The sequence below is a fragment of the Schistocerca americana genome, chromosome 3 (genome assembly GCF_021461395.2).
Source record: "Schistocerca americana isolate TAMUIC-IGC-003095 chromosome 3, iqSchAmer2.1, whole genome shotgun sequence".
Taxonomy (NCBI): Eukaryota; Metazoa; Arthropoda; class Insecta; order Orthoptera; family Acrididae; genus Schistocerca; species Schistocerca americana.
The window spans coordinates 891,399,330-891,414,178 of NC_060121.1; the positions used below are offsets into that span (position 1 = coordinate 891,399,330).

A 14,849-nucleotide genomic window follows, 5' to 3' on the forward strand; every position below is an offset into this window, starting at 1 on the left:
TTTTAATAAATCAAACGCAGAAATAATCCTTAGAATGTGATCTTAAATTACTAATATTCACTTTTCCGCATAATTACCAGCCAATTGGATACATTTCTGCCCACGATGAACAAGTTTTCTGAAGCCATCACGGAAGAAGTCGACACTCCGTTTCCGCAACCACAGTCTAACAGTTCTCTCAACGTCTTCATCAGAAGCATAATGATCTCCCCGCAGATCGTCTTTCATTATCGGGAACAGATGGAAGTCAGACGGTGCTAAATCTTGACTGTATGAAGGATGCTGTACGGTGCTGAGATTTAGTCTCCCATCGTCCAGAGATCTTCCGATGGGCCAGCAAATCAATAATGTGACCCACATGTTCTTGTGAAATGCCGATTGTGCTTGAAATTTCTCTCTGAGTGATACAACGACCGTCCTGAATCAATTTGCCAACATTTTGCTTGTGAAAATCGGTGGCTGCTGTCAGGCAGGTCAAATGTTCCTGTCTCAACATCTTTAAACTTACTCGCCCAACGACGCACAGTACTCACATTAACACAATCACTATAAACTGGCTTCATTCTCTGATGAATCTCCTTTGGGGTGACACCTTCTGCTGTCAAGAACTCAATGACTGTACGTTGCTTAAATCTGCGCAGGGTTCCATACTTTACACTGTAACAACACAACCGTTCAATGCTAAGGCTTCCCACCAACTGGAGCTGTAGAGAAGAAGCTGCGGAACAAGCCAGTACCTGCCGCATACCAATGCTGCCAACTGTTGAAGAGTTACGAAGGCGGAGGCATTACATTTCAGTCAACCGTCGTAATATGAAACTAGGGGTGGAGGGGGTTGGGGGAGAGCTGTACTGTATCTTCGTTTCGTTTCCACATTTGTTTGGGAAGTAAGTGCTTCTGTTATCTTCTCTTAGAGGCGCGTCCTCGACGTACTGTCTTGCATTCCCACAAACTGGCATGGTTTGCCGCTTCCACTTGTGATCTCACAAACCGCGACAGAACTGTTGTTGGCAGCATCCACTGTCAGCCTCAATATGAGAGCTACATGTGGCCAGAATGTTTTCTACAGCCAGCCAGACAAAAACTAGTCGACCTGGGCTAAGCCTCAAGAATGTAACCAAGTGCTGAGTGTTAAACGAAGCTTCCACTCTTTTAAAACCTCTTGCAGTTTTCGAGATTCATAGTTCTCAGGCTATTGTATTCTTCGAAAGTTGGCTGACAACAGTCGGAGATTAGTATGCACTGCCTGAGTGATTGAGGAAAAGCGATGAAACTTCATAGGTTGAAAGGGTATTTGACGTTATTCAGTGATTACACAAAAAGTCAGACCTGCAAAGGACATATCAGTGTGAGTCCATTTACCAATATGACGGTGAACCAGCTCTGGGTGAGATGCATGCAGTGATTGCGGTGGGTGTGGTATAGCTATTGTATCCTCACCTAAGGCAAAGTGAACCAAAGCTGCTGTAACTGGCCGGCCGGAGTGGCCGAGCGGTTAAAGGCGCTACAGTCTGGAACCGCACGACCGCTACGGTCGCAGGTTCGAATCCTGCCTCGGGCATGGATATGTGTGATGTCCTTATGTTAGATAGGTTTAAGTAGTTCTAAGTTCTAGGGGACTTATGACCACAGCAGTTGAATCCCATAGTGCTCAGAGCCCTTTGAACCATTTTTTTTTTTTTTTTGCTGTAACTGATACTGGGATACTGTATACTGGCGCTGGGACACGGGGCTGCTCCATCATACGCAGCGTCCGTTCTGACAGAATGTTTATACAGCATCTTTTGCCCACTCTGCATGCCGTCTGATCAGAAGATTCCAGGCACACTTGCGTAGTGACCACCAGATGTCACGAGATGCGAACCCGCTAGTGTAAGAGAAGGCCGGGAGTATTGTGACGTAAGAACAGAAGACAGCATTCCGAAATTCATTCACCAAAGGAGACGAAGTAAATATTCCAGAATTCGAATCAAGAACAGCTGCCAACATGATTAACGTAGAAGTAGATATCCTCGGAGTAGTGAAGCAACTTAAATCACTTAATAAAAGCCAGTCTTTCGGTCCAGACTGTATGCCAGTTAGGTTCCCTTCAGAGCATGTTGATTCAAGAGCTCCATACTTAAAAATCATATAGGAACGCTCACTCGACGAAAGATCAGTACACAAAGACTGGAAAGCTGAACAGGTCACACCAACATTCAAGAAAGGCAGTAGGAGTAATCCACTAAATTACAGTCCCATATCGGTAACGTCGATATGCAGCTAGATTTTGGAACATATAGTGTCTTCTAACATTATAAATTACCTCAAAGTCTATTGATACACAGTCAACACGGCTTCAGAAAACGTCGTTCTCGTGAAACGCAACTAGCTCTTTACTGACACGAAGTGTTGAGTGCTGTTGACGAGGCATTTCAGATTGATTCAGTACTTTTAGATTTCCAGGAGGCTTTCGATACCGTACCGCACAAGCAGCTTGTAGCGAAATTGGGTGCTTATGGAATATCGTCTGTTATCTGACTGCATTTGTGATTTCCTGTCAGAGGTCGCATTTCGTAATAACTGAAGGAAAGTCATCGAGCAAAACAGAAGTGATATCAGGCGTTTCCAAAGATGGTGTTATAGGCCTTCTGCTGTACGTTGTCTATATAACCGATTTAGGAGACAATCCGAGCAGCCGTCTTCGGTTGTTTGCAGATGACGCTGTCGTTTATCGACCAGTTAAGTCATCAGAAGATCAAAGCAAATTTCAAAACTATTTAGGAAAGAGACAGGTATGATGCGAAGATTGGAAATTGTCCCTAAATAATGAAAAATGGGAGGTAATCCACGTGAGTGATAAAATGAATCCGTAAAACTTCGGTTCACGATAAATCAATCAAATCTAAAGGCCGTAAATTCAGCTAAATACCTAGGATTTACAATTACCAACAACTTCAACTGGAAAGAACGCATAGAAAATGTTATGGGGAAGGCTAACCAAAGACTGCGTTTTATTGGCAGGACACTTAGAAAATGTAACAGACCTAATCATCTTGTGGTGCTGTTCTTCTTGTTGTCTCCGTGCTTGCTAAGAAAATGGGATGAGAAGTTCCGCCTTATGCAAGACATCTTATTTCTTTTGTTTCATCCATACATGTTTCAGCACTTTTGTGCTATCGTCAGTGGGTTCTATTTTTTATTTTTAACTGTAAATTTGTTGTTAACATATTAACATTTGTGTTATTTACAACATTATGTAAAAGTTGCATTTATAACTTAATTGGCGAAAAGTGGGTGTAAGCATAAGTAACATACCTTACCTGATGTTATTGTCCATTTATTTTGATAACTGTTCTGCTACACAATATACAACTTGTCATCTGCAAACAGCAAAACGTAATTTATTTTTCTCCATGCTACTCTATCCTCTGCAAGCTTCTTCATCTCCCAGTACATACTGCAGCCTACATCCTTCTGAATCTGCTTAGTGTACTCATCTCTTGGTCTCCCTCTACGATTTTTACTCTCTACGCTGCCCTACAGTACTAAATTTGTGATCCCTTGATGCCTCAGGACATGTCCTACCAACCGATCCCTTCTTCTAGTCAAGTTGTGCTACAAACTCCTCTTTTCCCCAATTCTATTCAATACCTCCTCATTAGTTATGTGATCTACCTATCTAATCTTCGGCATTCTTCTGTAGCACCACATTTCGAAAGCCTCTATTCTCTTCTTGTCTAAACTATTTATCGTCCACATTTCACTTCCATACATGACTACACTCCATACAAATACTTGCAGAAACGACTTCCTAACACTTAAATCTATACTCGATGTTAACAAATTTCTCTTTTTGAGAAACACTTTCCTTGCCATTGCCAGTCTACATTTTATATCCTCTCTACTTCGACCATCATCAGTTATTTTGCTCCCCAAATAGCAAAACTCCTTTACTACTTTAAGTGTCTCATTTCCTAATATAATTCCCTCAGAATCACCCGACTTAATTCTACTACATTCCATTATCCTTGTTTTACTTTTCTTGATGTTCATCTTATACCCTCCTTTCAAGACACTGTCCATTCCATTCAACTGTTCTTCCAAGTCCTTTGCTGTTTCTGACAGAATTACAATGTCATCGGCGAATCTCAAAGTTTTTATTTGTTCTCCATGGATTTTAATACCTACTCCGAACTTTTCTTTTGTTTCCTTTACTGCTTGCTCAATATACAGATTGAATAGCATCGGGGAGAGGCTACAACACTGTCTCACTCCCTTCCCAACCACTGCTTCCCTTTCATGTCCCTCGACTCTTATAACTGCCATCTGGTTTCTGTACAAATTGTAAATAGCCTTTCGCTCCCTGTATTTTACCCCTGCCACCTTTAGAATTTGAAAGAGATTCCAGTCAACATTGTCAAAAGCTTTCTCTAAGTTTACAAATCTAGAAACGTAGGTTTGCCTTTCCTGAATCTTTCTTCTAAGATAAGTCGTAGGGTCAGTATTGCCTCACGTGTTCCAACATTTCCACGGAATCCAAACTGATCTTCCCCGAGGTCGGCCTCTACCAGTGTTACCATTCGTCTGTAAAGAATTCGCGTTAGTATTTTGCAGCTGTGACTTATTACACTGATAGTTCGGTAATTTTCACATCTGCCAACACCTGATTGCTTTGGGATTGGAATTATTATATTCTTCTTAAAGTCTGAGGGAATTTCGCCTGTCTCATACATCTTGCTCACCAGATGGTAGAGTTTTGTCAGGACTGTCTCTCCCAAGGCCGTCAGTAGTTCTAATGGAATGTTGTCTACTCCCGGAGCCTTGTTTTGACTTAGGTCTTTCAGTGCTCTGTCGAACACAGTATCATCTCTCCCATTTCGTCTACATCTACATCCTCTTCCATTTCCATGATTTTGTCCTCAAGAACATCGCCCCTATATAGACCCTCTATATACTCCTTCCACCTTTCTGCTTTCCCTTCTTTGCTTAGAACTGGGTTTCCATCTGAGCTCTTGATATTCATGCAAGTGATTCTCTTTTCTCCAAAGGTCTCTTTAATTTTCCTGTGGCAGTATCTATCTTACCCCTAGTGAGATAAGCCTCTACATTCTTACATTTGTCCTCTAGCCATCCCTGCTTAACAATTTTGCACTTCCTGTCGATCTCATTTTTGAGACATTTGTATTCCTTTTTGCCTGCTTCACTTACTGTATTTTTGTATTTTCTCCTTTCATCAATTAAATTCAGTATCTCTGCTGTTATCCAAGGATTTCTATTAGCCCTCGTCTTTTTACGTATTTGATCATCTGCTACCTTCACTATTTCATCTCTCAAAGCTACCCATTCTTCTTCTACTGTATTTCTTCCCCCCATTCTTGTCAATCGTTCCCTAATGCTCTCCCTGAAGCTCTCTACAACCTCTGGTTCTTTTAGCTTATCCAGGTCCCATCTCCTTAAATTCCCACCTTTTTGCAGTTTCTTCAGTTTTAATCTACAGTTCATAACCAATAGATTGTGGTCAGAGTCCACATCTGCCCCTGGAAATGTCTTACAATTTAAAACCTGGTTCCTAAATCTGTGTCTTACCATTATATAATCTATCTGAAACCTGTCAGTATGTCCAGGGTTCTTCCATGTATACAACCTTCTTTCATGATTCTTAAACCAATTGTTAGCTATGATTAAGTTATGCTCTGTGCAAAATTCTACCAGGCGGCTTCCTCTTTCATTTCTTAGCCCCAATCCATATTCACCTACTACGTTTCCCTCTCTTCCTTTTCCTACTGTCGAATTCCAGTCACCCATGACTATTAAATTTTCGTCTCTCTTCACTCCCTGAATAATTTCTTTTATGTCATCATACATTACATCAATTTCTTTATCATGTGCAGAGCTAGCTGGCATATAAACTTGTACTACTGTAGTAGGCGTGGGCTTCGTGTCTATCTTGGCCACAATAATGCGTTCACTATGCTGTTTGTAGTAGCTTACCCGCACTCCTATTTTTTTATTCATTTTTAAACCTACTCCTGCATTATCCCTATTTGATTTTGTATTTATAACCCTGTATTCACCTGACCAAAAGTCTTGTTCCTCCTGCCACCGAACTTCACTAATTCCCACTATATCTAACTTTAACCTAGCCATTTCCCTTTTTAAGCTTTCTAACCTACCTGCCCGATTAAGGGATCTGACATTCCACGCTCCGATCCGTAGAACGCCAGTTTTGTTTCTCCTGATAACGACGTTCTCCTGAGTAGTCCCCACCCGGAGATGCGAATGGGGGACTATTTTACCTCCGGAATATTTTATCCAAGAGGACGCAATCATTTAATCATACAGTAAAGCTGAATGCCCTCGGGAAAAATTACGGCTGTAGTTTCCCCTTGCTTTCAGCCGTTCGAAGTACCAAAACAGCAAGGCTGTTTTGGTTAGTGTTACAGGGCCAGATCAGTCAATCATCCAGACTGTTGCCCCTGCAACTACTGAAAAGGCTGCTGCCCTTCTTCAGGAACCACATGTTTGTCTGGCCTCTCAACAGATACCCCTCCGTTGTGGTTGCACCTACGGTACGGCTATCTGTGTCGTTGAGGCACGCAAGCCACCCCACCAACGGCAAGGTCCTAGGTTCATGGGGGGGGGGGGAGGGAGGATTTTTAGCATAGTCAACCTAAAATGTTACGGGGATACCGTCTGGGCCAGATGCCTTCCTGGCGTCTAAGGATCTTAACTGGTTTACAATCCCAGATATACTAAACACTATGTCAGCCATCGTTGGGCTTGTTCGATAAATGAAATGGACAATGGTGCTGCAGTCCTCTACCGTAAAGCTAGGTTTAGATGAAAGGACCCCAGCGCCTTATTTACTGTTGAATGGAACAGAGATTGAGAGTGCCGGTGTGGCCAGGTGTGTGACGCTTGCTTTTGCTGCGGTGCCCACAGGACGTGTGGCTGTGTAACGTGCTGCTGCTGACCACCAAGTACTGGCGCTGCAGCAACTACCTGTGGATGTTCTGCGAGGGCTTCTACCTGCACCGCCTGCTCGCAGCCGCCTTCCAGCCCGAGAGGTCGCTCGTCGTCTTCTACGTCATCGGCTGGGGTGAGCACGCCGCCCCACTTCACTTCGTGTGTTGCTTACGCTTCGGGCCAGTCATTAAGTCCCAGTCCTCGTTCAGTGTAGCTCTAGTATTCCACAAATCCAACTTGTCGATTTCATCAATGAACTGCTATGAAATGTTTTTTATTCCAATCTTTAATCACAATATCAATTCTTTTGACGATGACCGGTTTCATTCAGTAATGAGCAACCTCATATATTTTCTGCACCATGTTCTAAAGTGATGAGACCGTAATGGCATCGTCAAAACATATAAATATATTCAGCACAGCATCGTCACATAGATCTAAAACAAGGTGTGGAATAGGCCACATCGTCCACAGCTTGACAATGCCATTACGGCCTTATCACTTTAGGACATGGTGTAGCAAATATCTGAGGAAGGTCATTGTAGACTGAAACCGGTCATCGTCAAAAGAATTGATATTGTGATCAAAGACTGGAATAAAAAAAACATTTGACAGTATTGGATCACTGTTCATATACGCGACTATGTGGCAGCTGGTGGAACTGCTATGACTTGAATTGCTGCAGTGAATTGCAGACCTCTGGTCTGCAAGTTCACTCTTATTGCCGGCTGTTATGCGAGAGGACATCAAAACGTAAGCTATACAGTATTATGCCTTGCGAAGTGGCTTTTATTAAACGTTGAACTACCGTTCGAAGTGACATACTTTTCAGCTTGGTCATCAAGTCTCTGCAACTCGCTCGTGCTCCTGCGAAACTCACATGACGTACTGCGAACAATGGATGAAGGGCAACAGTTAGATTCCATATTTCTAGATTTCCGGAAAGCATTCGGCACGGTACCCCACTGCAGACTGTTCAATAGGGTACGATCATAAGCAATAGGCTCCTAGATATGTGAGTGGCTCGAAGATATCTTAACTAATAGAAACCAGTGTGTTGTCCTCCACGCGAATGTTCATCGGAGAGAGGGGTAACACCAGGAGTGCCACAGGGAAGTGTGACAGGACCGTTGCTATTTTCTATATACATAAATGATCTCTGCAGACAGGGTGGGCAGCAATCTGCGGTTTTTCGGTGATAATGCTGTGGTGTACAGGAAGCTGTTGAAGATAAGTGACTGTAGGTTGATACAAGATGACCTAAACAAAATTTCTAGTTGGTGTGGTGAGCGGCAGCTGCCACTTAATGTAGAAAAATGTAAGTTAATGCGTATGAGTAGGAAAAAAAAAACCTGTAATGTGTCCTGCTTGATACACTCACATCTTTTAAATATCTGGGCGTAACGTTGGAACGAGCACGTGAGGATTGCGGTAGGGAAGGCGAATGGTCGATTTCGGTTTGCTGGGAGAATTTCAGGAAAGTGTTGTTCATCTGTAAAGGAGTCCGCATATAGGACGCTAATGCGACCTATTCCTGAGTGCTGCTCGAGTGTGTGGGATCCGCACCAGACAGGATTGAAAGAAGACATCGAAGCAATTCAGAGGCGAGCTCCCAGATTTACTACCTCTGGATTCGATCAGTACGCTAGTGTTACGGATATGCTCCGGGAGCTCAAGCGGGAATCCTTCATTTCGAAGAGCACCACTGAGAAATTTTAGAGAACCGGCTCTTGAAGCTGACTGCAGAACGAGCCTACTGACGGCAACGTACATTTCGCCCAGGGACCACGAAGATAAGACACGAGATACTAGGGCTGATACGGAGGCATATAGACAGTCGCTTTTTCCTCGCTCTGTCTACGAGTGGAACAGGAAATGAAACGACTAATTGTGGTAGAGGGTACCCTCCGCTACCCACCGTGTGGTGGCTTGCAGAGTATGTTTGTAGATGTAGATGCAGAAGGCCGGAACGTTGTACCAATCATTCAACTGCTCGACTATAGAGACGTGTTTATTGGTTATGCAGCCATTTGCGAACCGCTGTGCGTAAGTCTTCCTCCCCCTCGGAAAAATCTGCTATTGCAGTGATTCAGTTTTTCGATTCCGTGGACTCTGTCGTGTCTGGTCGATGTGGATGGCCTTCTTCCCCGATCAGCGTCACCCACGTCTGTACCGCCGTGATCAGATGGTTGGCACTATTTAATTACAGTTAGACACGACATTTCATTTGGTCCATATCCCACCAGAATTTCAAGGTGAATCTATGTGCAATTTAGACATTTTCCCACAAGAATTATTCTGTCCCGCGTCCTTCAACTTTGGAGTACATTTGCAGTTTGCGCACCATCTCACTCGTGCATCTACGTCTACATCTACATCTACGTGGACACTCTGCAAATCAGGCTTAAGTGCCTGGCAGAGGGTTCATCGAACCACCTTCACAGTTCTCTATTATTCCAATCTCGTAGAGCGAGCGGAAAGACAGAACACCTATACCTTTCCTTTTGTGAGCTCTTATTTTCCATATTTAATTATGATTATCGTTTCTTACTTTGTAGCTGGGCGTCAAAAAAATATTCTCGCATTCGGAGGAGAAAGTTGTGATTGTAATTTCGTGAGAAGATTCCTCTGCAACGAAAAACGCCTGTGTTTTAATGATGTCACTCCAAATCCTGTATCATTTCAGTCACACCCTCTCCCCTAATTCTCGACAACACAAAACGTGCTCTTCTTCTTTGAACTTTCTCGTTGTGTTCGTTAATCCCATCTAGTAATGATCTCCAAAAGAGGACGGACGAGCATAGTATAGGCAGTCTCTTTAGCAGATCTGCTAACATTTCTTGTGTTCTGCCAATAAAACGGAGTCTTCGGTTTCCCTTCCCGCATAACATGTTTCTACGTGTTCCTTCCAATTTGAGTTGTTCGTAAATGTAATTCCTAGGTATTTAGTTGAATTTACAGCGTTTAGAATTGACTGATTTGTCGTGCAACCGAAGTTTAACGAATTCCTTTTAGCACTCATCTGGATGACCTCACACTTTTCATTATTTAAAGTCAACTGACAGTTTTCGCACAATTCAGATATCTTATCTAAATTGTTTTGCAATTGGTTTTCATCTTCTAACGAGTTTACTAGACGATAAACGACAGCATCATCTGCAGACAACCTAAGATGGCTACTCAGATGATGTGCTAAATCGTTTATACAGATAACCAACAACAGAAGGCCTGTATCACTACCTTGGGGAACCCCAGACATCACTTATGTTTTACTCGATGACTTTCCGTCAATTACTACGAACTGTGACTTCTCTGACAGGAAATTACGTATCCAGTCACGTAACTGAGACGATATTCCACAAACACGCAATTTCACTACAAGCCGCTTGAGTGGCACAGTGGCAAAAGCCTTCTGGAAATCCAGAACTATCAACTTCAATTTCACTACAAGATAAACTACTTTTAACAGCAACAAACACTCCACTGCCGACTGTGTTTAGCCTATTTTTTCCGAACATCGTTAGGCTCATCGTAAAAATTTCGGCTGAACTTATCTTCGGTTTAAACCCGCTTTCAGTGCCTGTAACGATTTGAGCATCAGTGCTTTCTATTAGCGCTTGGAGCTTTGGTACTTTTCCAATACAGCTGTGGCAATTTACACCTGTTATACCGATGGTTCCTGTATCTACGTTCTTCCTGTGTTCAACCTGCACCCTTTCAGACTGAAGCCCTTTTTGTGTTTCCCTGAGACCCTATAGCCTAAAAAAGCAGCCCATTCCACGGCCACGCAGGCCCTGCAACCCGTGTCGCCGCCTCCTGCGTGTAGTGGACTCCTGACCTATTCAGCGGAAGCAAAGAGCCCATTTCTGGTCATACCTGAAACACATTCTGCGTCAGTTTGTAAGTGTGCTGTAGTATCATTGCCTGCTCCATGCCAGTATCGATAATTTGCAAAACGCAATTGCGATATATTTACGAAATAACTAAAGTCTTTACCACGCACGATATGTACTTTACGTCACTGTTGACTGCTCGGTACTAATGGCTCATTCGATTAGAGAAATTTCCGAAATCTTGTGTCTTGTCGCGAGCCAACAATCACCTTTGGTGCGACAGTTACGGGACAAATAACGCTGACTGGATGAAACCCGAGTGAACATTTCAAGTGGAAGAAAGACATTAAATCAGACTGAGTAAATGCTGTAAAACTAAATCTTAAAACAACCGCATCGTCTAGCAAATAACTTGTAACACTTCTAGGACAACTACGTCTACATGATTATTCTGCAGTTCAACTTAAGTGCCTGGGAGAGGATCCTTCGTAACACCTCCGGGCGATTTCTCTACCGTTCCATTCTCTCACTTAAATAAGTTATGTTAATTAATTAATGTTAATTGCAAGAACTATGCCGTCAAAACTTACAACAGCCTATTTGAACAGGTGGATGTACTTTAAATAATTGTCTAACACTTCTAAAATAGGCATCATTGTAGTTTACTGCGTGGCCGAGGATGCGAAATACAGCCCTGCAGAAAATTGTCAAGCGCTATTTTGTCTACCTAAGGACGCAACAATCTATTACGTGGAAGATGTCACAGTTAGGGAAGCAGTAGAATACGGTAGATCTTGCACACGAAGCAGTTTGTTGATATTAATCGCTTTCAAAAGTCTACTAAAGAGCGTTAAAAAAGAAAAAGGGACAAAAGTGGATCGCCTATAATTATAGAGATCATAAAACAGATCGTTACAAATAAGGAAGAACGAATAGAAGAAATTTATTGTGGTTTACAGCGCACAGTGGCATCTTCCATAATGAAATATTAGACAGCTTAACGAAGCGAGCAATGACCTTATGGGAAGTCCTAAATGGTAGATTTCCTTAGCAAGAAATGCTGAACTTAACCAATGGAAAAGTGAGTGGCAATGGGAGTCGACAAAGATTTCAAAAGGAGTACAATATCGCCAGCTGCAACGTAAAATAAGAGTTATGCCCTCGGTTTATTGACTGGAATAGAAGCAGACGATTCATAACGATTATTTACATGCGCTTAAATCATGACAAATCCCCAACTCACCTGTACCGAATATGACTAAAGGAATTTCCATTATGTGATTTACACAATGAAGCGGACCTGAATCATCTACTATTCACAAGTAGCGGACACTAGACACAACAAAAATATTTATCAGCGCATTGGATGACGCAATGATTCCTCTTCCAACGTCGGCCGTAATGTTGTTCAAATGGTTCAAATGGCTCTGAGCACTATGGGACTTAACATCTGTGGTCATCAGTCCCCTAGAACTTAGAACTACTTAAACCTAACTAACCTAAGGACATCACACACATCCATGCCCGAGGCAGGATTCGAACCTGCGACCGTAGAAGTCCCGCGGTTCCGGACTGAGCGCCTAGAACCGCGAGACCACCGCGGCCGGCTAATGTTGTTGTTAACCGAAAAGAATGCACTAGTATTACATGTGATGATCAAACATTTAAATATATGTTGCCTAACTATCTAGAGACACTGTGTACATGATGTGTAGATTTTAGTATGTTAAGCTTTCTTTTTTATTATTGCTATGGTGTTAGCGCTTTATGAGTAGCTTATAGTGGTGACATGTCAATCATTCATTCAGACACATTTTTAAAATAGCAATTTACGTAGTTTATAGTAGAAGAACCATTAACGGGTGCAATTTATAACTGTGTAAATAATAATAATAAATGTTGGCCCACAAAGCAACAAAGTTCATAAGGTGATTGTAATCAAATTCGTTGCGAACAGTGCAGCTGGCCTTCTAAATTTATGATATAATGCAATTTAGTGTCTACAATTGTTTGTGTCCATCATTGTGTGTTTCCCCAGCCCCTCGCACCCCCTACCCCCCCCCCCCCCCCCCCCCAAGGCGTTTCACAAGTTCACTGAGCGAGATGGCACAGTGGTTAGCACATTTGATTCTGGAGGACGACGGTTCAGACACGCGTCCCGCCAACCTGATTTCGATTTTCTGTGATTTCCCTAAATCACTTCAGGCAAATGTTGGGATGGTTTCTTTGAAAGGGCACGGCTGACGTCCTTCCTCATTCTTCTCTAATTCGATGGGACCGATGATCTCGCTGATTGGTCCGCTCTCCCAAATCAGGCAACCAACCAACCAACCATTTCACAAGTTGATGAAGACTGCTGGCAGGAGATGGTATGAAAGTGTATGTGTTCTGATCACATCCCACACATGCGCTCTGGGTGTCAGATCAGGGAGGCAAGCCAGTCAGGGACGCACAGATTCCTGAAGGCATTATTAGTGTGAACAGCAGTGTGCACTCATACATTATTCTTTTGGAATACTCCGTTTTGTACGCTGTAGTCTGCAGTATTAGCGGTGTAACTGTGTCGACCACAGATGGGACGGCGCCCACATCTCACAAGGAAAACTCCCCATCGCACCCCCTCCCCCCCCTCTCTCGATTTAGTGGTAAAACGGCTCAATGGGTAGCCCGTCAATAACTGATCATCGATCAAGCATGAAAACAGGAATAAGGTGTACTGAACCGTGAAGAAAGAACGAAAATCGAAAAAGGGAACAGTACGAGCTCAAGTTGTGCAACATCAAGTGAATTTGACAATTGTGTGGTCATGGTTTTGTGAACTGTCTGTTAGTTGTGTTCAGATTTGTGTCTGTGGCGTACTGTAACGTCCGTTCGCAATATCGAGGTGTACGGAAGGGACTTTCAGACGAACGTGCCTCCTATTTGTTTTACACAAGTATCACATGTTATAACTCAAAGTTTTTACTCTTGAATTCCCTTGGTGTAACATAAAGTTCACCGTTTATTTGTTGTTTTCATTTCTGCGAGAGGTCTATGTGCCATCTCGCCCGCTATCACTGATCATCACATTCACTTCCCACGGTTAATATGTTCTTATCACATGACTCATATTGTATAACCAATGTACAGTATGACTATTGCCATGACTACAAAAGGAGAAAAAAATGGTTCAAATGGCTCTGAGCATTATGGGACTTAACATCTTAGGTCATCAGTCCCCTAGAACTTAGAACTACTTAAACCTAACTAACCTAAGGACATCACACACGTCCATGCCCGAGGCAGGATTCGAACCTGCGACCGTAGCAGTCCCGCGGTTCCGGACTGCAGCGCCTAGAACCGCACGGCCACCACGGCCGGCACAAAAGGAGAACAATCACGTTTTTGACCAGACCGATAGTTCATAATTTTGTGGGGAAAATGGTGCTAACACCGTAACCACACAGTCACGATGATGTGTTTGTACCCATGCGCTCGGTGTTGTACATTAGACCACGAGAAACTGATTAGTCCAAGAAAGAGTGATTTTGTGGCATCCTGAGGAAGAAAATATCGTAATCAGGGACTAGTTCTTAATCTATGAACTGAAATAGCAGGTTTATTCGAAACCCCAAATAGACAAAATTTTTATTAGAAGTAATATGTTCGAGTGAAAAGGATAGCCATCTTATATGCGTAAAGCTACTGTACTGGATCTTTTTTGTGGTAGATTGTCATTAGTTGTCTACAAATAGTTATTCCCCCTTACTGGCGTTTTATACCAGTAGGGTAGTGACTCTGTTAATAAACTGAAGAGCCAAAGAAACTGGTAAACCAGGCTAGTATCGTGTAAGGCCTCCTCGAGCACGCAGAAGTGCCGCAACACCACGTGGCATGGACTCTACCAAAGTCTGAAGTACTACTGACGGGGACTGACACAATGAATTCAGCGTGCCTGTCCATAAGCTCGTAAGAGTACGACGGGGTGGAGATCTCTTCTGAAAAGCATGTTCCAAGGCATCCCAGAAATGTTCAGTAATGTTCATGTCTGGGAAGTTTGGCGGCCAGCGGAAGTGTTTAAACTCAGAA

At 42.9% G+C, this 14,849-nt stretch overlaps 1 protein-coding gene across 1 annotated transcript in view; it reads left to right on the plus strand.

The window, feature by feature from the left end:
• LOC124606477 (corticotropin-releasing factor receptor 1-like) overlaps positions 1 to 14,849 on the plus strand; it is a 253,548-nt gene that overhangs the window by 175,261 nt on the left and 63,438 nt on the right. Inside the window, exon 7 of the mRNA XM_047138459.1 lies at positions 6,925 to 7,081. Coding sequence (XP_046994415.1) covers positions 6,925 to 7,081 — 157 coding nt within the window. The remainder of the gene's footprint in view (positions 1 to 6,924; positions 7,082 to 14,849) is intronic.